General features: G+C 44.4%; 1 protein-coding gene across 1 annotated transcript in view; it reads left to right on the top strand.

Moving 5' to 3' along the window:
- Positions 1–26,617, top strand: part of LOC124575455 (ionotropic receptor 21a) — a 185,340-nt gene that overhangs the window by 22,869 nt on the left and 135,854 nt on the right. The window contains exon 2 of the mRNA XM_047131196.1: positions 15,664–15,789. Within this exon, the coding sequence (XP_046987152.1) occupies positions 15,664–15,789 (126 nt within the window). The remainder of the gene's footprint in view (positions 1–15,663; positions 15,790–26,617) is intronic.

The following is a 26,617-nucleotide window of genomic DNA, read 5'->3' as shown; positions in this document are numbered from 1 at the left end:
CTGAATCTCAAATTCACTTGCCTTCTCCCTGTCTATGAGCGGGGACTTCAAGCTCGGCGACACCATTGATGCTATTCGAGAGATTGTTGGCTGGTTGGTCTGGGGGGAGGGGACCAAACAGTGAGGACATCGGTCCTGTCGATTAGGGAAGGCCGTACCCTTTCAAAAGAACCATCATATTCGAGAGAAGTGACCTATGTACTGCTCCACCATTAATGACGGGAACACAAAGTTATGTTCTACATGCAGATCTTCGCTAAACAGACACACACCACATAGCATAGCGGCCGATGTTGAGAAGGAAGAAACTCTCCCACAGCCAGTTTATCTTCGCTGACACTGGCGTCTCCTAAGTCATCAGCCGCTCAGTAACCTACCGCATCTGAGCTGACAACTATTCTTGTAATGTAATGTAATCCATTCCTTCCATACCCTCTCCATGAAACAAACGGTATTATCCTATACTCACCTACCACACCCACAGTCCAAATTACACATCTGTTTATGAAGCATAGACATTCAATACATATGTTTCTACAATATGTATCTCCGTCTTTCTACAGTTAAAGACCCGGTTTCCTGTATCTACAACTACATGGAGCTTACCGTTGATATCTATACAACACACGGTCACTCGCATAACTACCGGGTGATCAAAAAGTCAGTATAAATTAGAAAACTTAATAAACCACGGAATAATGTAGATAGAGAGGTAAAAATTGACACACATGCTTGCAATGACATGGGGTTTTATTAGAACAAAAATAAAAAAACCAAGCACTGCTAGACGCGTGAAAGATCTCTTGCGCGCGTCGTTTGGTGATGATCGTGTGCTCAGCCGCCACTTTCGTCATGCTTGGCCTCCCAGGTCCCCAGACCTCAGTCCGTGCGATTATTACCTTTGGGGTTACCTGAAGTCGCTCAGGTGTATCGTGATCGATCGACATCTCTAGGGATGCTGAAAGACAACATCCGACGCCAATGCCTCACAATAACTCCGGACATGCTTTACAGTGCTGTTCACAACATTATTCCTCGACTACATCTATTGTTGAGGAATGATGGTGGACATATTCAGCATTTCCTGTAAAGAACATCATCTTTGCTTTGTCTTACTTTGTTATGCTAATTATTGCTATTCTGATCAGATGAAGCGCCATCTGTCGAATATTTTTTGAACGTTTGTATTTTTTGGTTCTAATTAAACCCCATGTCATTCCAAGCATGTATGTCAATTTTTACCTCTCTATTTACATTATTCCGTGATTTATTCAGTTTTCAAATTTATACTGACTATTTGATCACCCGGTACATCAAAATATTGCTGCCATGTCAACAATCATTACCAATCATCGTCATGATATCAAGAATCAAACCTCACATTATTATCAAAATGTTTTTATGTTGTTTAACTCTTTGCTACAATGTATTATGCTTTATATCTCCTTTTTCATGACTTTAATCGTTTTTACGAAAAAATTCTATTGTTTCGATAAACAAAACGGTTAAAAGAGCTGAATGTAGTTGTTGGCCGACAGCGTCTCGCCAAGAATCGCTTGACACTAAACGAAAAAGGAACGAGGTTTCCTTTGTTTCTTAATTCGACAACAAATGCCGTTGATCAATTAAGTTTTTAGATATCACCAGATGTTACCAGGAAGAATGATCAGCATCTTAAATTCTCGCGTACTATCAGGATACCTGTGTGCGTGTTATTTTACAAACATGTGTCGGTTGCTCAGTGGCAAAATCCGAGACAATGGAACAAAAAGTCTCGGGTTTGATCACTGGTCAGTCCTAGGATTTACATCTGTCACGTTTAACTTCTTACACATCTGCCACTGTTAATGTGAAAAATGCCGAGTTGTACCGTGATTCGAAATCCACATTGAACTATACACCCGTTCTATATCTAGTAAGGTGGGTTACATCAAAAGCCAGATGTTGCCAATAGCATACCACCTCTATTAGGATCGGGCCTAGTAAAGCACTATCGTATTCAATCCAACCTTTAGGTAGATAACAGTATCCCAGAATTGGAGGAGGAAAAGAAATCAAACTTCACGGGTCAAGAGAGTGTCTGATGTTACTGCAGCGATTACAAAATCGAGTGTAATTTACAACGAACTTGGCAACTTGAGCTCGCTTATCAATATGACGTTGCAACTCCACTAACCTGGATGCATGCACTGATTCAGGTGGAAACAGTGTTATAAAGGCGTCGTAGCCTCTCCTGAGGCAGTTGGTCCACAATTGTAACTGGCCCTTGGTAGCCTGTATACTGTTGTCCGAATTCATCGCAAGCATGTTCTATCGAGGACAGATCCAGAAATCTTGGTGGCCACAACAGTACCTCAACATCACGCATCTACATCTGCGTGATTACTCTGCTATTCACAATAAAGTGCCTGGCAGAGAGTTCAATGAACCGTCTTTAAGCTGTCTCTCTACCGCTCCAACCTCGGACGGCCTGCGGGAAAAACGAGCACTTATATTTTTGTGTGCGAGCCCTGATTTCTCTTATTTTATAGCGATGATCATTTCTCGCTATGTAGAATGTTCTCGCAATCGGAGGAGAAAACAGGTGATTGAAATTTCGTGAGAAGATCCCGTCGCAACGAAAAACGCCTTTGTTTGAATGGTTGCTACTCGAATTCATGTATCATGTCTGTAACACTTTCTCCCCTATTTCGCGATAATACAAAATGAGCTGCCCTTCTTTGAACTTTTTCGATGTCATACGTCAGTCCCACCTGATGTAGATCTCACACCGCACTGCAATACTCCAGAATAGGGCCGACAAACGTGGTGTAAGCAGTCTCTTTTGACTGGCCTTCTTAGCCATAACAGGCGGAATTAGCGACACACCAACCGCTGGAATGGAAGCCATGCTGGACATGCCTCCACTAAACCTTTGCGTCAAGATGGAGGCAGCAGCTGGTGCATACAGAGTCAAAACTGGTACAAAGTGGATCTCATTGGGATATCCAGAATCTCACACTAAAGTAGTGAATGTGGTAAATATAGGAATGGTTGGGGAAATGCCGGCCGACTATATAATAACTCCCATATGCTTCAACAAGACTTACTGTATAATAGTTGGAAGCAGGGAGTAATTGGAAAAAACAGTTCGACACCGTACGGGTCGAAATCAGACCAAGGCGCTGTGGCTGGGGTGTACGGGGTTCAGCCAAGACTGGAGGGCATCATATCTATAGGAAAACTGGCCTCGGTATTCCAAGCCGAAATCACTGCAATCAGGGCGTGTGTGGAAGAGAATGTGCATAGGTACTTAAAGGGCAGTAGCATCTACAGCTTTTCAGGCAACCAGGCAGGCCAGAAATCATTGGCAGCTCCTGCAACAAGATCTAAGATGGTTTCAGAATGTCACAGGGTGATGGTGGAGCTAGGGGGAAGCAATAGGGTAAACCTAGTGTGGGTCCCTGGCCACTCAGGGATCGATGGCAATGAACAAGCCGACAGATTGGCCAGGTTGGGGCCAAGGATTCCATTCATTGGACCGGAACCTGTCCTGACAATCACCAAGGCTATGATAACACTAGAACTGCGGAACTGGCTCAGAAAACTGCACATAGAATACTGGACCAAGGTATATAAACAAAAACATGGCAAGGTAATGATGCCACAGCCGTGTTTTAAAAGCTCTATAATCCTGAGCCTGAACAGGAAAGAGATTAATCTCATGGTTGGACTGATGAACGGCCAAGGGAATTTTGAAAAAACACCTACGTACAATGGGTATAACAGAAGAAGACCCTAAGTGTAGGATTTGTGAGGAGAGTGAAGAAACTGCATCACACCTAATCTTCGAATGCACTGTATTGGAGAGTAAGGGGCACAGAATTTTCAGGATAACTGAAGCTGAAAAAAATTGTGTCTAACAAAGAACTGATAAAGGGACTCCTCGTACTATTTAAACGCACTGGTTGGCTTTACTAGATATACAGGGAGCAATATCGCACAATAAAATCGGTTTCGGTGCAGGCAGTGGCGGGTTAGACCAAAGTTGTTTTAGCTTCACTGCTAAAATCAAATCAAATCAAATCAGGCAGTCTCTTTAGTAGACCTGTTGCACCTTCTAAGTGTTCTGCCAATGAATCGCAGTCTTTGGTTTACTCTACCCACAACATTATTTATGTGATTGTTCTAATTTAGGTTATTTGTAATTGTAATCCCTAAGTATTTAGTTGAATATACAGCCTTCAGATTTGTGTGACTTACCGCGAATCGAAATTTAGCGTATTTCTTTTAGTACTCATGTGAATAACTTCGCAGTTTTCTTTATTCAGGGTTAATTACCCTTTTTCGCACTGCACAGATACCTTATCTAAATCATTTTGCAACTCGTTTTGGTCATCTGATGACTTTACAAGACGGCAAATGACAGCATCATTGCAAGCAATCTTAGAGGGCTACTCAGATTGTCTCCTATGTCGTTAATATGGATAAGGAACAATAGAGGGCCTATAACACTTTCTTGGGGACGCCAGATATTACTTCTGTTTCGATCGATGACTTTCCGTCTATTACTAAGTATTGTGACCTTTCTGACAGGAAGCACGAGTCCAGTCGCACAACTGAGGCGATATTCCGTAGGCGTGCAGTTTGGTTAGAAGACGCTTGTCAGGAACGGTGTCGAAAGCCTTCTGGAAATCTAAGAATAAGGAACCAATTTAATATCTCCTGTCGATAGCACTCATTACTTCATGAGTATAAAGAGCTAGTTGTGTTTCACAAGAACTATGTTTTCTGAATCCGTGACGAATGTGTGTCAATAAATCGTTTTCTTCGAGATTATTCATAATGTTCGAACACAGTATATGTTCCAAAACCCTACTGCAAATCGACGTTAGTGATATGGGCCTGTAATTCAGCGGATTACTCCTATTTTCCTTTTTGGGTATTGGTGTGTCTTGAGCAATTTTCCAGTCTTTAGGTACGGATCTTTCTGTCAGCGAGCAGTTGTAGGTACGGATCTTTCTGTCAGCGAGCAGTTGTCTGCTAAATATGGAGCTACAGTATCAGCATACTCTGAGAGGAACCTGACTAGTATACAATTTGGACCGGGGGCCTCACCTTTATTAAGTGATTTAAGCTGCTTTGCTTCACCGAAGATATCTACTTCTATGTTTCTCATTTTGGCAGTTGTTCTTGATTGGAATTCAGGAATATTTACTTCGTCTTCTTTGGTGAAGGAGTTTCGGAAAACCGTGTTTAATAACTCTGCCTTAGTGTTATCGGGCAGTGAAGGTATTGGTTGCATCTTGTCACTGGTGTGCTTCGTGTACAATCACAATCTCTTTGGGTTTTGTGCCAGATTCCGAGACAGTTTCATTGTGGAAATTACTAAACGCATCTCGCATTGAAGTACGCGCCGTATTTCTAACTTTTTCAAAACTTTGTCAATCTTGGGGATTTTGCGTTCTTTTAAATTTGGTGTGCTTTTTTCGTTCCTTCCGCAACAGCGATCTGCCCCGTTTTGTGGACCATGGGGAACCAGTACCACCACTTATTAATTTATGTGGTATATATCTTTCAATTGCCGTCGATACTATGTCTCTGAAACCATTCCACACCTTTTCTACGCTTACATGATCAGATCGGAATGAGTGGGGACTTACTCTCAAAAAGGTGTTATCGGCATTTTTATCAGCTTTGTTGAATAGATGTATTTTGCGTTTCTTTTTGATGGTTGTGGGTGCTACGTTATTCAGCTTAGCAGCCTGTGGTTGCTAATCCCTGTATTCGTCGAGATACTCCCTAATTGTCCAGGATTATTTGTTGCTAAGAGGTCAAGTATGCTTTCGCAACCATTTACGAGTGGGCTCATGAACTATATGTTCAAAATAATTTTCTGAGAAAGACTTCAGTACAAATTCTGATGACGTTTTATGCCTGCCGCCGGCTTTAAAAAGGTATAATTTTTCCAGCTTATCGAGGGTAGATTGAAGTCACCACCGACTATAATTGGTTGAGTGGGGTACCACTTTGAAATGAGACTCAAGTTTTCTTTGAACTGTTCAGCAAATCTATCTTCTGAGTCGGTGTCCAGTAAAACGATCCAATTAATAGTTTAGTCCGATTGTCATGTATAACCTCTACCCAATATTTCACAGAAACTATCTACTTCAATTTCACTACAAGGTAAAATCTTCTGACAGCAATAAATACTCCACCACCAACTGTATTTAATCTATCCTCTCTGAGCACTGTTAGGTCGTTTGAAAAAATTTCGGCTGAACTTATTTCCAGCTTTAGCCAGTTTGCCATATCTGTAACTATTTGAGCTTCAATGCTTTCTATTAGGGCTTGGAGCTCTGGTTCATTCCCAACACAGCTACGACAATTTACAGCTACAATATCGATCGTTTCTACAACTACCTTACTATGTTTTACCTGTCCCCATTTAGATGGACGCCCTTACTATGTTTTCCTGAGACCCTCTAACCTAAAAAACCGCCCAGTCCCTTCCACACAGCTCCTGCAACCCGTGTAGCCACTCTCTGTGTGTAGTGGACTCCTGACCTATTAAGCGGAACCCGGAAACCCACCACCCGATGGCGCAAGTCAAGGAATCTGCAGCCTACACGGTCACAGAACCGCCTGAGCCTCTGATTCAGAGCCTCCATTCGGCTCTGCATCAAAGGACACGGTCGGTTCTATCGACGATGCTGCAGATGGTGAGCTCCGCCGTAATCTCACAAGCAAGATTGGCGTCTTTACCATTTCCGCTAGCCGCCCAAAACCAGAGAGAATCTCCTCCGATCCAAAGTGACACACGTCATTACGTCATTGGTACTGACATAAGCCACCACATGTAGTTGGCTGTTCCCTGTACTCTCCATGGCATCCGGAAGCACTCTTTCCGCATCCAGAATGACTCCCCCTGATATGCACACGGAGTGCACACTGGCTTCCCTCCCTTCTTTGACAGCCATGTTCCTAAGGGGCCTCATTACGCGCCTAACGTTGAAGCTTTCAACTACCAGCAAACCCACCCTCTGTAAATGCCCAGATCATGCGAGCCGAGAAGTTTTCTCTGGAACAGGGTGGACGACTGCATCTAGCTTAGAGACTTCGTCAGCCACAGATAACGGCCGAAACCTGTTCGTCAAACGAACCAGTGAGGCCCTACGATCGGCCCATCAGAAAGTCTTTCGCTGCCTGCCAGACTTTGGAATGATCTCCCACTCGACCACAGGTGAAGAGTCAACCTGAGTGCAGGCAGTACCTGGGGCGGCCACAGCAGTGGACCGGTCGAGGGACACGGGGGGACGTGCTCGGCGTCCCTCGCATCCTCGCGTCCGACCCCCACTGTGATGCCCCTTGGCAGCAGCCTCAAGCTGTGTGACGGAAGCCAACACCAGCTGGAGCTGTGAGAGAAGGGTCACCAACTCAGCTCGCATCTGTACACAGCAATCACAGTTCCTATCCATTACTGAAGTAGCTCCGGTTTGAAGCTCGAGAAATATGTAACAAACGAACAGTGTACTCAGCTTATTAGCAGCAGGAACTCGAGGTGCTCTCTCATTGACGGTCTAACTGACATTGAGCTACACTAACCAAAACAGACATTTAATTCAGACATATGCCAAGTTTTTACGTGCATTGTCCTGTTGACGAGCATTATCGTGACCTGTTCCATGACAGGTAATCCACGAGGACGCAGGATGTCCATGACATACCATTGTGACGTCAGAGTTTCTTCAGTCACAACCGACCGTTACGTGAGGTCATACATAATGGCTTCCGACAACATGGCGCCCGAAGCAAAATTGTTTGCAGCTGTAAAAATGGTTTAAATGGCTCTGAGTACTATGGGACTTAACTTCTGTGGTCATCAGTCCCCTAGAACTTAGAACTACTTGAACCTAACTAACCTAAGGACATCACACACATCCATGCCCGAGGCAGGATTCGAACCTGCGACCGTAGCAGTCGCGCGGTTCCGGACTGAGCGCCTTAACCGCGAGACCACCGCGGCCGGCCGTTTGCAGCTGTAATCGCCGCCGATGGTATGTGGCGTAGTGCAGAAACGCGATTCATTGCTGAACTCAATAAGCTGCCAATCATCAGAAGGCCATGCCTCCCGGTCACGACGCGACTCCAAACGCAGTCGTTTTTTGTTGAGGTGTTAACGACAGCCTAAGTATGGGACAGTAATTTCCCTGTCCAGCTGCAGCTAGTCTCCGACCAACGTTGCGGAGAGTCCGTTACTTGTTCTCGCATGGCAGGCGCAGATGTGAAATGGGGGCTTGGTGCACAAGACGGCGGCCCTTCTTTGTGGTGGTCACACGTGGTCGACCGGAACCTTGACGACAAGTATTCCTGCCCGCACGTTCCCTTAAAGACAAACAGTGGGGCACTGTCATATCCGAATGCTCCAAAAATCTGGACATTGCATGACTCGACCGGTCGGTCAAATGAACATCCACAATGACGAACCATTTCAAACAATGTCAGTTGGTGATAGCGCTGCCTAATACGAGTACACTGCAGTTGTGCCTTTCACGGTGATCAGTCAACATCTGACGTTGTTTCGCCGCTTATGCATCCTATCAGGCCTGGTAACAACACTAATGCAGAGTCAATAAAATTCTTCTGGGTTGTTGACTGCATTATCAATATATAAAATTTTCTCACGTTTCGGCTACTGTTGCAAGTGGCCTTCCTCAGGGCTGAGCTGACTGAATCAGTACATAAAATTGTCTGACTTTTCGGCCACTTGCAACAGTGTCCGAAACGTCTGACAATTTTATATACTGACAATGTGGTCATCTGCCCAGAAGAATTTTACTGACGGAGACAACGGCCGCGGAAGCCTACGCTTACATTTAACACTAATGCATTATGGCGGCCATTCTGCATGTCATAGAATTAAGCTTTTAATCATTTATATACCTGCCGATATTATGTACGTGTACGAAGTTACATCCGACTGTGTCTCCTGAGTGCTTCCGTCTTTTGTCAGTCGCTACGTATAAACAGCTTTTGTTTTCCCCATAGGTGTCTTTAATTTCCCTATTGACAGCTGGACTCCTGTATTCCTTTTTCCTGCTTCATTTGATGCATATTTATATTTACGCCTTCCGTCAATGTTTTTATACCACAGGTTGGTTGTTTTGTTGCCTGTAAATCTCCCTTTCGAGAGGTGTTACTGTGATTCAGTAGCACCATTTGGCTTTTTGTAGCACTGAGGCGAAAACCACCGTCATCGTAGCCAGATTTCTAGTGGGGTAAGCTATTCTGTTGTGGCGACTTTTACTCCTCCTGCAGATAGATCTAACCATCAGGAAGCTATGTCGTCTGTGTGTAAAGTAATGATCTCGTGCCATTTAGATGGCTATAAGATGTCCGCTTTGCATAGACTGTGTAGCGTACATGAGAGTACAAGAGTACAGTCCCTTCTGCAACCCCTGCCGTCGGACAGAACACATATGAGCAGTCAGTGTTCTCGAAAACTTACGCAGGTCGAAAATTATATTTCTGGATAGCCGCGTAATCTGCGGCGAGAAGCCTCGACCACTGAGCTTGTGTAACAGACCACTGTGCCAAACTTTATCAAAGGCTCTTTCAATATCTAGGAACAGTGCCAGCACACATTCCCCTCCGTTGCGTGTTTCTCTGATACTACTGGAAATTTTTAGTATTGGGTCCATTGTTGATCTACGTTGTCTAAATCTTGCTTGTTCCTGTTCTCGTTTCAAAATAGCCTCCCTTCTTTATAGTCCGTCATCGAGCAGCGTCTGTTGTCACGCTGAGTCCATTCTTCGTACAATACACCGAACATTGTATCTATCTACCGAAGTGGCACAATGGTTAGCAAGCTGGCCTCGCATTCGAGAGAACCACGGTTCATGTTCCTGTCTGGCTATCCAGATTTACCTTGTGCGCGATATCCCCAAATCGCTCCAGGCAAATGCCGGGATGATTGCTTTCAAAAGGGCACGGCCGATTTCTCTCCCTAGCCTTTCGCTATCGGAGCTTGTGCTCCGTCTGTAATGACCGCGCCGTCGACAGGACGTTAAACTCTAGTCTTCCTTCCTTCTTACGTTTTATCTGATTTAATTTTAACTCAGATTGCAAAAATGGACGAGCCAGCAAACGCTGATTCCTCTGTGATCTTACAAAACAACTCATCCACAATAACAACAATTTCAACTTACCCGTGACACCTGTGCGTTTTTTCGCAAATAAAAACAATACTAAAGTTTACTTGTTAACTTATGTGCCATGTAAGAATTTTCACTGTTTTTCCATCAGATTTTATGTTCCGTAGTTTTTTGTGGGATGTTTGGTTATTAGGTTCATTAAGGAAAATAATAATCAGTCAACTTGCAGCAATTTACTCAGAGTAGTACTTGCACTCTACGCTGTCAATTATTTGTTGGATGTATTCCAATCTCTGTCTTCCTCTACAGTTTTTACCCTCTACAGCTCCTTCTAGTACCATATAAGTTATTCCCAGATGTCTTACCACATGTCCTGTCATCTCCACCCTTGTTCTTATCATTGTTTTCCTTTTACTTTCTTCATCAGATCTACGGTGAGGCTCCTCATTACTCACCTTATCAGTCCACCTAACTTTCAGTTTTTCCGTAGTACCTAGTCTCACTTGCTTTTATGCTCTTCTATTCTGGTTTTCTCATTGTCGCTAACATACAACGCTGTGCTCCAGACGCACATTCCCAGGAAATTCTTCCTCACATTAAGGGGAGGTTAACTATCTTTGGCCCGAAAAAAGCATGTTCTTTGAGATTTTTTTTCTCGGGATATGTTACAGATATCATTGTCACATTTGGTCGAAATGTTTATTGATATTTCCTCTACAAACTGAAATTTTTTCGACCGGAAATGTCAAAGAAAAAAGGCGGAAGTGCCATCAGAACGAAACAAAATTTCTATGTAGACCTCCACGCGTGGTATGTCACAGGTCAGCCGGCTCGTCTGAAATCTAAGTTGAGTTGACGTTAGCGAAGTATATAAGATTCTTTAGGAGTTGTAGCTCGCTTAAGTTATTTGGACCATAGGAAACAAAAATGGCGGCCATTTGAAAAAAAATAGTGTTTTTTCATCGATTTTTCGACTTTGTCGGCCAAGTAAAACTATTTATAGTTGATGGATCGGAATAAAAGTGGTACAACTCCTAGACAATTTACTTAGCTTCGTCAGAAACAAAAAATCATGCCAATCGGTTCAGTAGATTTGAAGTTACCACACCGCGCGATAAGAAAAAGTTACTTCGAGAAAAACGCGTTTGAAGTTTTGGCTACATATAAATGCAATATTATGCAACGTACGTTCAATCTGCTATTCCGGGTCCATAAACTAGTCCTTTCTCTTCCTCATAGAGGGCGTTCTGTTCCATTTGGGCCATCCCGCGATGCTCCAGAGTCGCTCGTACGGCCGGTGACAAGCGGCATTCGGCCGCTTGAATCCGGTGGTCGTCCGAATGCTTGGCGAACTGCGTCGAATAGAGTCCCAGGGTGACGTCCATCGTTGTCATGGTCTTCAGAATTGCTGAATACCCTTCGTTGAAGCTGCTCACTGCCAGGAAAGTCGCAGTCTCCACAGTCTTCGCACCAGAATGCAAATGCTTAGGGGCTAACTTCCAAACACACGCGTTCAAACTTTCATTTGAATTTTGTGTGTTTCCTCCCAAGCACCGGTACAATAACTCGTCCTCCAAAAGAAAAAAAACTGGTGCCTGAAAAAGGCCGATTTCAGGCAGGAGCATTTTTTTGTTCAACCGCGAATAACAAACATTTCTGTTCCGTATTCGGAAAAACCGTTTCAGGGGTGGATTCTAAACACTTTTATGGATACAAAAATGCAATTTAAAAAAATTGAGTTTTTGAACCAAAAGATAGTAAACCTCCTCTTAAGGACTATGTATGGTACCAATAGATTTCTCTTTGCGAGGAATGCCCACTTTGTCTATGTTAGTACGCTTTTTATACGCTCCTTGGTTTGTCCGTTATGGGCTATTTTGCTTTCAAGGTAGCAGAATTCCTTTACTTCGTCTGCTTCGTGATCACTAATTTTGACGTTAAGTTTCTCGGCAATCTCGCATCTGACACATCTCATTACCTTTGTCTTTTTCCGATTTACTCCTAATCTCCATCCCGTACTCATTACATGGTCTACTGAACATATCTTGTAATTCTTCTCTACATATCCTGTAATTCCTCTTTACTTTCACTGAGAACAGCAATGTAATCAGCGAATCTATCATCGATATTCTTTCACCTTCAATTATAATCACGCTCTTGAAACTTACCTTTTTTCTCTCAGTGCTTTTTCGATGCAGAGATTGAACAGAAGGTGCGAAAGACTGCATCACTGCCTTACTCCCTTTTTAATCCGAGCACTTCGCCCTTGGCCTTCCAGTCTTATTGTTTCCTTTTCGTTTATGTACATATTGTATACTACCTGTCTTTCCATGTAGCTTGTTCCCATTTTAATCAGAATTTCGAAAATCTTGCACCATTTTACAATGTCGAACGCTTTCTCCAGGTCGACAAATCCTATGAGCGTGTCTTGATGTTTCTTCAGTTTTGTTTCCATTATAGAGCGCAACGTCAGATCTGCCTCTGTGGCGCCTTTGCCTTTCCTAACGCCAAACTGATTGTCACCTAACAGATCCTCAATTTTTATACCACACTTCTGTTTTATGTCGACAGGTACTTAATCCTGCGTTCTGTTACATGCTGCCTTTGTGAATACTGTTTATCTAATCAGTCGAGCTTTAATTTATAATTAGTGTGCAGAATATTTTTGCTGGGTGTCAGTCATGTTTAAAGGGAGTGTTAGTAGCTCATCCAATAGAGCTGCACCCTATTTTGTTTAACTGTAATCACTTAAGTTTTTTAGGACTAAATATGTTTCTAATTATTGTCATAAGTAACCACTGCTACCACACTAATAAACGTACTGCGTAGCTCTTTATCTGTGTCCCATTGCCTCTTTCAGCTTTTTGGATTGTCATTACTCCCACATGGGTTTTTCGCTTTGATAACACTGAAATCATCCACGACTACAGCAATTTTTCCCACCTTCCTGGGCTCGCCATTACGGAACGATCAACCGTTGTTACCACCTGACAAATGCACGTTGGTAGTAACCTTTCCTCTCACCTACATATTTATATTTTCTGGTATACTTCGTGTGCATTCGTTTGCATCAACAAGCTGGAAGCCAATAACGACGTCTTTAGCTTGAAAACCTATTTTCGCCACCTGTGGAGACCGCATACATTCCGAGTCCCATCTCGAGTTACTGTCTATCGTCAAGCACCTGTATCTAAAGTAATAAGATATGCTTAGATATTCAAAGATTTTTAGATGTTGCCTAATAAAACGAGCCTTCATATACATTCGAATCTGTACGTAACATCCTGGTGGATATATTCATTCTTCAAGACTGACTGAACAAGGATAAATGGAAGACGTCAGTTAGGAAACTTGGCCGTAATCCAAAGTAACATTTATGGGCGCTGATATCTCGCCGTTGAGCGCCCATAAGCTCCAGACACACACACATACACGCGCAACATTTCTCAATAGAGAGTTGTTCAATACTGGTTGATCACCAGCATCAACATGGGGTCTTGCAAGTTCTCGCAAGAAGACCTCAATCAAAGGACACTCCAAGTCCTGTAATAAGGATCTTCAATGCAGTGATTTCTTCTACGACAAAAGGAGCAAGAAGGATTGTATCCAGTGCACATAGTTAAAACATGTGTATCATGAAGCATGTGATAGTGGACCTGTAAAAAAGTCAGGGCTGTGCTGAACTTGAAAACGATGAAATTAGAAGTTCAATTATGCTTAAATTTTGCATAGTTTCCATAATTGTTGAATGTATCACTTCCATTACTGATTAAAAATTTCCTTTTTTTTCCATTTTTGATTAATGTATGATAAGTTTGGTGTCATAAATGTGAGAGAACCTTCACTACTCCTTACAAACACCAGTTTTCCCTTTCCTACATAAAAAATTACACTACTGGCCATTAATTGCCATAAAATTGCTACACGAAGAAGAAATGCAGATGATAAAGGGTATTCATTGGACAAATATATTATACTAGAACTGATAAGTGATTACATTTTCACGCAAATTGGGTGCATAGAGCCTGAGAAATCAGTACCCAGAACAACCACCTCTGGTCGTAATAACGGCCTTGATACGCCTGGGCATTGAGTCAAATAGAGCTTGGATGGCGTGTACAGGTACAGCTGCCCATGCAGCTTCAACACGATACCACAGTTCATCAAGAGTAGCGACTGCCGTATTGTGACGAGCCAGTTGCTCGGCCACCATTGACCAGACGTTTTCAATTGGTGAGAAATCTGGAGAATGTGCTGGCCAGGGCAGTAGTCTAACATTTTTTGTATCCAGAAAGGCCCGTACAGGACCTGCAACATACGGTCGTGCATTATCCTGCTGAAATGTAGGGTTTCGCAGGGATCGAATGAACGGGAGAGCCACGGGTCGTAACACATCTGAAATGTAAAGTCCACTGTTCAAAGTGCCGTCAATGCGAACAAGAGGTGACCGAGACCAATGGCACCCCATACCATCACGCCGGCTGATACGCCAGTATGGCGAAGACGAATACAAGCTTCCAATGTGCGTTCACCGCGATGTCGCCAAACACGGATGCGACCATCGTGATGCTGTAAACAGAACCTGAATTCATCCGAAAAATGAAATTCTGCCATTCGTGCACCCGGGTTCGTCGTTGAGTACACCATCGCTGGCGCTCCTTTCTGTGATGCAGCGTCAGGGGTAACCGCAGCCATAGTCTCCGAGCTGCTAGTCCATGCTGCTGGCAAACGTCGTCGAACTGTTCGTGCAGATGGTTGTTGTCTTGCAAACGTCTCCATCTGTTGACTCAAGGATGGAGACGTGGCTGCACGATACGTTACAGCCATCTGGATAAGATGCCTGTCATCTCAACTGCTAGTGATACGAGGCCGTTGGGATCCAGCACGGCGTTCCGTATTACCCTCCTGAACCCACCGATTCCATATTCTGCTAACAGTCATTGGATCTCGACCAACGCGAGCAGCAATGTCGCGATACGATAAACCGCAATCGCGATTGGCTACAGTCCGACCTTTATCAAAATCGGAAACGTGATGGTACGCATTTCTCCTCCTTACACGAGGCATCACAACAACTTTTCACCAGGCAACGTCGGTCAACTGCTGTTTGCGTATGAGAAATCGGTTGGAAGCTTTCCTCGAGTCAGCACGTTGTAGGTGTCGCCACCGGCGCCAGCCTTGTGTGAATGCTCTGAAAAGCTAATAATTTGCATATCACAGCATCTTCTTCCTGTCGGTTAAATTACGCGTCTGTAGCACGTCATCTTCGTGGTGTAGCATCTTAATGGCCGGTAGTGTATATCTAACAAAAATAGTAAATAAAGGCCAATTATTTTCAAAGGGATCCATAAGGGAGGTACCATTGCATAACAGGTTAACAGTCAGACATTTTGCATATCTCTATTCAACATTTGAGCCAATTAAATGAATCCATGGCGTTATTACCTTCAATTCAGTTCCTGCATCGAAGTGGCTCCTGCCTTCTAGCACGCACAGATGACGCCGTCTTCTTTTCTGTTTTTGTTTTCAGGCAGTCGATGTCGGCTCCGACGCGCACAGTGGTCTGCTCGTGACAGACGCCTCGCAAGCAGACGTCGACGCCTTCCTGGACACCAAGGCCGGCCTCTGGCTCGTCATTCCACTGGAGTCTCCGGCGGTAAGCGACTAGCTGGCTATGCCGTCTTCCCGCCAACGTTCACAGATACATACCTCCCAGCTGCTAAATCTGATCTATACCTCTTGTACGTTTCCAGGGGCGTGTAATCGCGAGAACTGTCATTAATCTTCTTGATGTATGTAAGAATGAAAAAATTGAGGAAAAAATCAAGGATCTGTTAGATGACGGTTTGGTAGACTTTAGGAAGCAGTTCTGACATTGTGCTTCATAATCAGAGCAAATCTTAAGGATTATAAACACACCTTCATACCATTTGTGAGTTAGAAGAGTGTTCGACAACATTCTGCAAGATGTAAGAAAGTTTCAGAAAACCAGTTGTACTCTACAGTGAAAAAGGAATGTAATACAATGCGTTCAGGAACCAGGACAGTCAAGAAAGAAGTGCTCCAAAAGAACCTGTGTGTTACAGAAGCAGTTAAGAAATGGTTCAAATGGCTCTGAGCACTATGGGACTCAACTGCTGAGGTCATTAGTCCCCTAGAACTTAGAACTAGTTAAACCTAACTAACCTAAGGACATCACACACATCCATGCCCGAGGCAGGATTCGAACCTGCGACCGTAGCGGTCTCGCGGTTCCAGACTGCAGCGCCAGAACCGCGCGGCCACTTCGGCCGGCAGAAGCAGTTAAGGAAACAGAAAAAAGGTCCAGGATGAAAGGATGTCAGTGATAGAAGTAGCAGATGAAACTGATGCCAGCCGGCCAGAGAGGTCGAGCGGTTCTAGGCGCTACAGTCTGGAGCCGAACGACCACTACGGTCGCAGGTTCGAATCCTGCCTCGGGTATGGATGTGTGTGATGTCCTTAGGTTAGTTAGGTTTCAGTAGTTCTAAGTTCTAGGCGATTGATGGCCTCAGAAGTTAAGTCGCATAGTGCTCAGAGCCATTTTAACCATTTTTGAACTGATGCCCTCTGTGAAAATAAGGAAGAGCTACAGAAGCTGTAGAATAGAATGAATAGATTAGCGAGCACAGAACGTGGATTACTAGTAAAGTAGAGACAGTACTGAAGAGCAGCAGCACGCAACATTGTGTACTGCGACTCATCAGCGCAAGCGATCCTTTCTCATTCTTCGTCGATGACTTCCTGTGTTCCTACACCTTTGGTAAACTCTGTGCCATGTGACGTGCTATGAACAGTCTGCGTCGGTGGTTTCTGAACCCGATGGGGAAGAGATGTGTCTAGGGTTCCGTACCACAACCGATAAAAACGGAACCCTTATAGGGTCACTTTGTTGTCCATTTGTCTGTCTGTCCGACTGTTTACAGCCGTTTCTCTCAGGAAAGAGTAGATGTGTCAAATTGAAATTTATGCCATACTCTAAGGTATACTTTCCCTTGACGATATAGAAATAAGAAATCCGCAACTCCATGCTGCATATTCTCGGCCAACAGGAATCGTCCATCCTTCAAGGCCTTTTTTAAGGGACCGAAGCCGTGGTAACGGCATGGGAAGAGATCAGGGCTGTATGGCACTTGCTCGAGTGTCTCCTACTGTAGAGGGCGTATCTTGTGCGCTACTACTTTTGCGATACCGGGACGTGCGTTATCATGAAGCAACAGCACCCCTCGTCGCAGCTTTCCTGGACGTTACGCCTGAATTGCACATTCTTGTTTCTCCGATTGATGTCTGCTGGCGTTTGTCGTTCGACATCCAAGAAAAAAATAACAGCAAATCGGTCGTGTTTGGACGCATTTGACAACGACATCGCCATAGTTCATGTTTCCGCATTTCCCACATGCACTTCGGAAAGATGCGAATGGGACGCTAACCTCTTGCTTATATTCCGGTTAGATATACGCTGCAACAATTCCCTGAAACAGGAACTTTCTGATAGCTCCTTATAAAATCAAAAAACATCCTCGAAAGTCTTGGAATTCCCGGCACCGATATCTCGCCAGCATAAATGTCGATAACAGCCGCTCATCACTTAATACTGTCCAGCCGTGAAGTGGCAAACGATTTGCACTCGTCTAGCCAGTCCATCCACGTTTACTATTCACAGTAGTAGACGTCATCAGCACACTGGTGTTGACTGTACCTGACCTTGTGGGACTGGTTTCCTTCAAATCAAGATAATCATAGTACACCCTTGACACGGTAGTTGGTGGAAATACTGGACCTGCGCAGCCTCAAGAATGAAGTGTGCCACATGATTACACGTCCCCATCAAACTCACTAATATTGTAAGTCTTGACCATCCTGCACTGAGCTGTCGTAATGATGACCATCCGATGGCTGATGGCATGACAAACTGCTACCGAATCATATATCGCGAACCTTGCTTTGGTACCATATGTATTCAATTCTAATGAAGCTCGTCACTGTTTATTTAATCTGTGACTACTGCCGACAGTTTAGATGCTTGCAGAAGTCCTGCTACAGACTGTATTACTGGCAAGTAGTCGTCAAGGTAGGAGATTGCCAGTAGGCTAGACTTACCCAAACCATGGACCAGGCCTTGAGACCATTCCCCACACACAGCCGAACATGTTGGGGCTGACCTACTTGGCGAGTGGTTGACCAGTCCAGCGACAAATTCGTCAAGTGGATCAGCCCCAGTCCACTCGTCTGTGTCTGGGCAATGGTCTGGGATCTTGTTCACGGCTCAGGTGCGTCGGTTCCACCATCAAGTCAATACCTGTGTATTCCGACTACTTGCCGTCAGCCCACAGTCTGTCAACACTGGGTGATATGGTTCTCCAATCGCACATTGGAATCCACACACAGTTGGACGGGTCACGGCTGTGGTTGGCGAGCGGCTTGCCCACGGCCAGCCTGTGGTCGTCATAGCTGACAGCTAAGGTACGCTGCAGGTTCTGAGGACGTGTGACACTTAAATGTGAGCTTAAAGGCCTTCCTGTTACAAAGATACTTGTCGGCTCAGGCATATAAAGAAAGACCTGGATTTTCTCAAGTAAATCCGGTATCTAAGCGGCTAGGGAAATGACCAGCAATGGTGAGTGCCGCAACAGGAGGTAGAATGAAAGCGCTACCTGAATTCCCATGCTCTTTGCCACCTACCACCCAATGAAACTGACAGGTACCCTGAAGGACAACAGTACTTGCCAGGAATGGGGGGGGGGGGGGGGTGAAGAGAAACAAAAGTGCTGAGTCATAGCAGACTGTGATTATTAGAAGATTATAATGAGACCATTCGATGCATTATCAAGTGGTATAAGCTTTTATTTTGTTTTCATTCCGATTCTAGTCATTCGGAGCTAGATCTTTGGAGATTATTCTGTGTTCATGGTGAGTTTATGCAGATTCATTCCGTGATTGTTCCTAGAGTCACACTCGAGGTCTTTTCAGAATATTTTTAAATGGGTTCATGCTAGGTAATTCGTACGCTATTTTGCATAGAGTGTTCTGTCTTTATGATTTGGCGGCGTGTCAGCCTATTTCCTATTCAATTTTCATAGTTTTATTCTGATCCCTGCATCCATCCTGATATACGGTGTGTTGTCGCTTTCGTACACCTTCTGTTTTTGTTCTGTGCTCGATGGCCCGCCTTGAGGTTCGATATTTGAATCTTTAAACATCTGGTGGTGCTTCCGTCATCTGCCTTGCACCAGTAAATGTAAAATGCATGTTGCCGCTGCAGTCTAATTACTGCAAACAACCTAAGCCCCATGTGTATTCAGAACCGGCGAGTGGCTGCTCTGGCCAGTATAATACAGCTTGTGCATGGAGGAGACCCCCCAAGAGGGATCATTGCCGACAAAATTTTATTAAATAAATTTTCCATGCATAATGTTCGGCCGTAGCCGGCTTGGGCATACTGTGGTGGAAGGTGCTGGCCGGAAGACCATGGTCGGCACATTCCTGCCACGTGCTCCTCGGTCAGACTCAAGTCCCACAGGTTGGTTGCGCTGACGGGGGTACGCTACTAGCAAGGCGCGTTGGCGGAATCAATCCTCCAATCAGAGACTAATCGTGTGATCACGTGGGGACGCGGCCGGGAGCGGCGAGGGCGGCTTGGAAACAGCTCCGCGCTCTCTTAGCTTCTGACCTCGGCCCCGAGTAGTCGCTCCTCTAGCCTCTGCCCCTCTGATGAGCAGACGGCAACCCCTCTTGGGGCTGCTCCGCCCTACGTAGGCACCAATGTATCATCGTTACAGGAATAAACTGGGTCCATTCCACTTCATTACTTTTCATTTTACAACGCCCTCCACTCCTGACCTCTATGCTGACGAACAGCTGCATCAGCCACGGACTAGCGGCTTTACGTGAAGGGCGCTTAGGCTGGAAGTAAGGTTGAGCTACTCTTAGCACCACCCCAAAGCTGCGGTATATTAAAATGAAAGCTGCCGGCTGTCAACCAATGACCATGTGGCAACAAACTGACTCGATGGAGATTGACAATCGAGTCGACAACACTCCAGCTGCCCGTACCTATATGTACAGCCGATTATGTCTTTTGGTGGGATGAACTTGTTAATCCCTCCCCTAGATGCTTTTTACTGACCCAGACAAATCGTCTCTAAAAATTTTGTGCTCTTGTTTATAGTATTGCCACCCACCTTGGGCAAGTCGTTTCCATTTTTTATTTTTCCACAAGATTTAGAGTGAATACGGAGGAACCAATAAAATTACTCCTACTAAGCAAGAAAACTTCGTGCATGTGTGTCAGACTGCCCCCTGACTATTCAGTGAAGCCAAAACACTGCTGGCCATTAAAATTGCAGTACTAGCAACAACAGCAAAAAACAAATTTTTACTTTAATTAACTGATATTGTCAGAAGTAGAACGATCTCTGTACCAATGTAATAAAGATTCCTCCACAGAAGTTTTATTGCCCATATCGCATCTGACACATATGCAGATTACTAATTTCAGTAAAGTTCTATTGCGATCTTCAGTTTATCACATACGTGGGCTTTATAATTTAAGTATTCGATGATCTGAATATTTCGATATAACGTTGCTGAAATTAGTAATCAACATATGTATCAATTGAGATCTGAGCAACGAAACTTTATGTTGAAAACTGTTTTACATTAATTTTTTCTTATTGGACATTCACGCTCTGGTATGAAAAATAAATGATTTAATTATCAAATGATTTGGAGGGATACAAGGTGAGATATTTAGTACACAGAATTGCCACCTTTGACAGAAACAACACATATCATGTCGAACTGTGCTTGGATGACAGATGCAGCCTCGTCATTCCATACTGCTTCAGCTCCATGCCAGGGTACATGTCATAGTTGCTGGCAATTGATGACGTGGCAGTCTCTCAGCAACGCATGGCCTTACGCTTACAATTGCTGAGAGATCTGAAAATATTGCTCACCGCCTGTATCGAGGTTGCTATCCTTGACAGATACGTAACGCCTTTTGCCCAAACGACTTGCTACGTGAACCAGAGATGATCGTTTTGTGTACCTAATAACACCAGAAATAGTCACGTCTGGTACTGGGTTAGTATAATGATGACGTTTGCAATTTGGCTACATTCCTCTCCTCGAAGCCTCCACACACTGATACGCCCGTCGTGATGTTGTAAGAACAAATGGAAATCACCTGAAAATTAATCGCCTGGTGTCACTCTAGTGTCCGATGTTGTCGTTGGGTCCACAACTATCGGCGCACTTACCTCTGCTGCCACATCAATGGAAGCCGCAGCAACGGTCGCCGTACTGAGAGTCTGTGCTGCCCCATACGTCGTCTCACTATCCACTTGTCTTACTGCAAAGAAACCCTTCATTATTCAAGGCAGGTGACGCGGCTATATGGTCCTGCAGAGCCGAGCGAATAACACGTCTGTCCTATCTATCGCTAGTCGCGTGGGGCCGTCGAGATCCTGATTAGCAATTGGGTATGGTCGCCTGAACCCGTCGATTTCATATTCACTGTCCCGACCAAAACGAGCAGCAGTATCGTAAAACGATAAACAGGAATGTCGATAGGCCACGATCCTGCTGTTTTCGAATTCCGAAACGTGCTGATAGACATTTAATACACGAGACTTAACTCTATCTTCCCACACACAAACAACATTCAAAAGCCATTTATGAATGAGAAATCAGCTGCGAAATCTTTCTTTATGCAAGCATGTAGATGGCATTACGCCTGATTTGTGTGGTAGCGGTGAAATGACAATGATTTGCAGTAGGCTTGATGCCACTTTATCTTTTGTTATCCACCGTCCCATGGTGCTACGGTTGTAATGGTCACTCGTGTAATTCATCTCTGGTCAATACCGGTAGTTCAAACTTATACTGATTTATGCGTTTGCTATAGACTGAGAGTTATTCTGAGAAACCGTGTTTAAATTTGTTCTACAGAGCAAGAAGATTACTCGAGTGAGCCCCACAATTCAGTGATAGTTCAGGTACGTAATATTTTCTAAGACTGATCGAGCACCTGTATCGCGGTTTTGCATTTAAGATGTGTCACAGAACAATCTGTGCAACCAGACTACATTCTTCTCTTCTCTCGGATACGCCAGTCAAGGACCCCATACATTCCTAAAGGCTTTTATTCGGTGAATTTACCACTTCATTTCAAAGCACGACCCTTTGGTTGTCATCTGCGGCATCCTTACAGTACAGCAGTACGTCGACGATATTCTACGCTGCATTTTGTTGCCTTTCATGGCAAGCCATCTTAGACTTAACATTTCAGCAAGATAATGCCACGGTGAGAGTTTCTGCTACTTGTTTTCGTGCTTGCCAACCCCTACCTTGGCTAACAAAGTCGCCAGATCTCTGCCCAGTCGAGAAAGTTTGGAGCATTATGTTTAAGGCCCTCCAACCAGCTCGGAATTTTGACGAACGCGCCAATTGGACAGAATTTAGCACGATATCCCTCGGGAGGACATCCAACAACAATCAATGCCAAGCTGAATAACTGCTAGCATAAGGGCCAGATATTGACTTGCCCAATTTGTGAAGCCCTTTCTCTTGAATAAATCGGCCAGTTTTGTCTGTACATCTACATCACATCTATCGATTTCCGTTCCATTCGTATAATTCCTTCGTGGTGCGTCTTTTTTTTCGTCTTACAATGTATATAGCTCAGTGCCACAGAAGAACCTAAAGCATTCAGTGTCGTGTGCAGCTCAGTTATTAAGTCTTCATATTGTAAATAAACTTATTAATGTGTTACCCTTATGGAAAAATTCGCATGCATTTACTGGTCACCTCTTGATGACGACACACTGCCAAATTCTAGATTTTTCATCCGTCTTTTAATATGAGCCAGTCGATCAGTCCTATCGTCATCTCGTGGCTTAATCCTTATGGAAAGACCCGCTTCTTATGGCTGAGTCCACCCTAACACTCTTCGTCCTGCACTCATTGCGCTACAGCCAACTGTCTGTGCCGTCTACTGGTACGATGCTCCTATGTTACTCACGCTAGTGATTTTGTTTATTTATTTAACCTGGCAATATTCGACCCGTCTGAAAATCCGAAAGTTGGCACTAAGCTGCACGTCTTCCTGGCAAGCAGTGTTGAGATGTCCACCTGAAAAGTTAGACAGTAGAATGCAGTTTTAATAAAAATGCGCCACAGACATGGAAACACTGGCGCATCAATTTTGTGGCGGCTGTTCAAGGAGTTCACTGTGTACCACTTTCCATTTCCACCGTTGTATAATTTATTGCTACCACTGAGTTTTCGTCACGTACCGTTTCGTTGCGGAATGAGGTATGAAGCTGTTTTTGCTCCTCTGTCGGTCATTTGGAGTTTCATAGATGCTACAGTGAAAGCTCGAAACAGAAGTGCCACTACTACCGTGAATGTATTGCCTCATACAGATGGAGCTTAATACATCTCCCCTCCACCAAACTTGTTTAACAGTAGTAGGCTGTGTACACGCATTAAACTTAAAACATTTCGCAAACTTATAGCTGATATCAGGGCCGCGATGTAACTTCTGCGTTTATATTATGCTCTTCATGTTTTCTAACCTGTTTGTCTGAAAGCTTGAGTCAGCATTTCTCCATCTTCGAGCGATCTGCAGAGCTCAGGGATATAGAAGCAGGTCATTACGTAATACGTCGGTGATTTTGGGCATAAGATTTTGTAGTAAGGTGCACTATATCTTGACTGTTTCCTGTAGAATGACGAAGTTATACATATTGATATATAATCTTTGACTGTGCAATATTTATTATTTAACACATATGCTTTCAAATGGCTCTGAGCACTATGGGACTTAACTTCTGTGGTCATCAGTCCCGTAGAACTTAGAACTACTTAAACCTAACTAACCTAAGGACATCACACACATCCATGCCCGAGGCAGGATTCGAACCTGCGACCGTAGCAGTCCCGCGGTTCCGGACTGCGCGCCTAGAACCACTAGACCACCGCGGCCGACACATATGCTTTAATGCAATTTATAAATATCTGTATTTTCGTTGTCTCTCTATTTTCCTTTGACAATTTATTTACGTAATTTAATGCCCTGCTGCAAACATGTGAAATGAACGAAATATCTCTGACTAAGAATGAAGATTGCTTCGGTTTTGTATGCGAGTTGTACTGCTCCTAATGTTAATTTCTAATTTTCTAGTTCTGAACAACTGCTTCGTCTCTAATCGTCTCTTTGTTAGTGCTAGATCGAACTACGATAGAAATGGGAAGAATGCAGAAACAGGAACTGAATAAATTTAAGTTCACTCTTTCGCATCGATGCTTGTGCTCGGGATGCACCACGTCTGTGAACTAAAATTTTGCTTCCGATACATTGACATAGCTTAGTTTCTGCCGGGGAGTAACGGTTCTTTGCACACGGTTGCTCAGAGGTATGAGAGATTTCGCTACAGTAACGTTGGTTGATTCGTAACGATTTACATATGAAATCTTTTATACTCACAAAATGGGTTAATTGTTAAGCACTTAAACGTTCTGAAACTACTATCACGATCATAGTCGCAATAAGGTCTAAAATTCTTTTTACAGTTTTTATTACTGAAGTCTCTGTAGACTATATTCACGTCGTTACAAAAGCATCTCCGTATCCTTGTTCAGATATCTTTCACTCTCCAGGTATGAGGATTTTTTTTCTTTCTCTTTATCCAGAGACGTGGGTTGACTTAGTTTTCTGATATCCTCTAATGACTAATTGTGTGCTCTAATACGTTTGCCTCCAGCGCATCTTGCCCTGTCACGGAAACCAACTTTAAATCTTTATTACTCATTAACATGAACAGTTTAGGTCTTCCTTTGAGCTCCCAATGTTGGGACCATTTCTGTCACCTTGCTCTCGCTCGTATCAAGAACCCCCCAAAAAGTCTTTTTCTAGTGGTATCGGTTGTCTTTCGAAGCGTATCACTCATTCTGACTTACCTTCGTTTTTACCATATCCCAAGATCTTTTCCCTGTACTTCGTTAGAGCTACTCAACTTATACAAATAATCGTGCAAATAATGGTGCACAAATAATCGTCCTGTCTTCGGTTTGATTGTAGGTAAATGGGTACTTGGAGAAGCACTTCAGTAATCTCGGCAGATACGAGCTACGTGTCGTACTTTTCCATCACCTCAACTGGTCTGTCCGAATGTTTGGTAATGGGTTGCCACACAGAGAGATGGGCGTAGGGAGAAGGAGGAGATTAGTGTTTAACGTCCCGTCGACAACGAGGTCATTAGAGACGGAGCACAAGCTCGGATTAGGGAAGGAGGAGAGAGAAAATCGGCCGTGCCCTTTCAAAGGAACCATCCCGGCATTTGCCTGGATCGATTTAGGAAAATTACGGAAAACCTAAATCTGGATGACCGGACGCTAGTTTGAATCGTGGTCCTCCAGAATGTGAGTCCAGTGTGCTAGCCACTGCCCCACCTCGCTCGGTCACAGCGAGATGGATTCGGTTGAAAATACCACGACTGTATTGCTCATATAAATACACTCCTGGAAATTGAAATAAGAACACCATGAATTCATTGTCCCAGGAAGGGGAAACTTTATTGACACATTCCTGGGGTCAGATACATCACATGATCACACTGACAGAACCACAGGCACATAGGCACAGGCAACAGAGCACGCACAATGTCGGCACTAGTACAGTGTATATCCACCTTTCGCAGCAATGCAGGCTGCTATTCTCCCATGGAGACGATCGTAGAGATGCTGGATGTAGTCCTGTGGAACGGCTTGCCATGCCATTTCCACCTGGCGCCTCAGTTGGACCAGCGTTCGTGCTGGACGTGCAGACCGCGTGAGACGACGCTTCATCCAGTCCCAAACATGCTCAATGGGGGACAGATCCGGAGATCTTGCTGGCCAGGGTAGTTGACTTACACCTTCTAGAGCACGTTGGGTGGTACGGGATACATGCGGACGTGCATTGTCCTGTTGGAACAGCAAGTTCCCTTGCCGGTCTAGGAATGGTAGAACGATGGGTTCGATGACGGTTTGGATGTACCGTGCACTATTCAGTGTCCCCTCGACGATCACCAGTGGTGTACGGCCAGTGTAGGAGATCGCTCCCCACACCATGATGCCGGGTGTTGGCCCTGTGTGCCTCGGTCGTATGCAGTCCTGATTGTGACGCTCACCTGCACGGCGCCAAACACGCATACGACCATCATTGGCACCAAGGCAGAAGCGACTCTCATCGCTGAAGACGACACGTCTCCATTCGTCCCTCCATTCACGCCTGTCGCGACACCACTGGAGGCGGGCTGCACGATGTTGGGGCGTGAGCGGAAGACGGCCTAACGGTATGCGGGACCGTAGCCCAGCTTCATGGAGACGGTTGCGAATGGTCCTCGCCGATACCCCAGGAGCAACAGTGTCCCTAATTTGCTGGGAAGTGGCGGTGCGGTCCCCCACGGCACTGCGTAGGA

Source organism: Schistocerca americana, chromosome 1, assembly GCF_021461395.2.
Source record: "Schistocerca americana isolate TAMUIC-IGC-003095 chromosome 1, iqSchAmer2.1, whole genome shotgun sequence".
NCBI lineage: Eukaryota > Metazoa > Arthropoda > Insecta > Orthoptera > Acrididae > Schistocerca > Schistocerca americana.
This window is presented reverse-complemented; position numbering and strand designations above follow the sequence as displayed.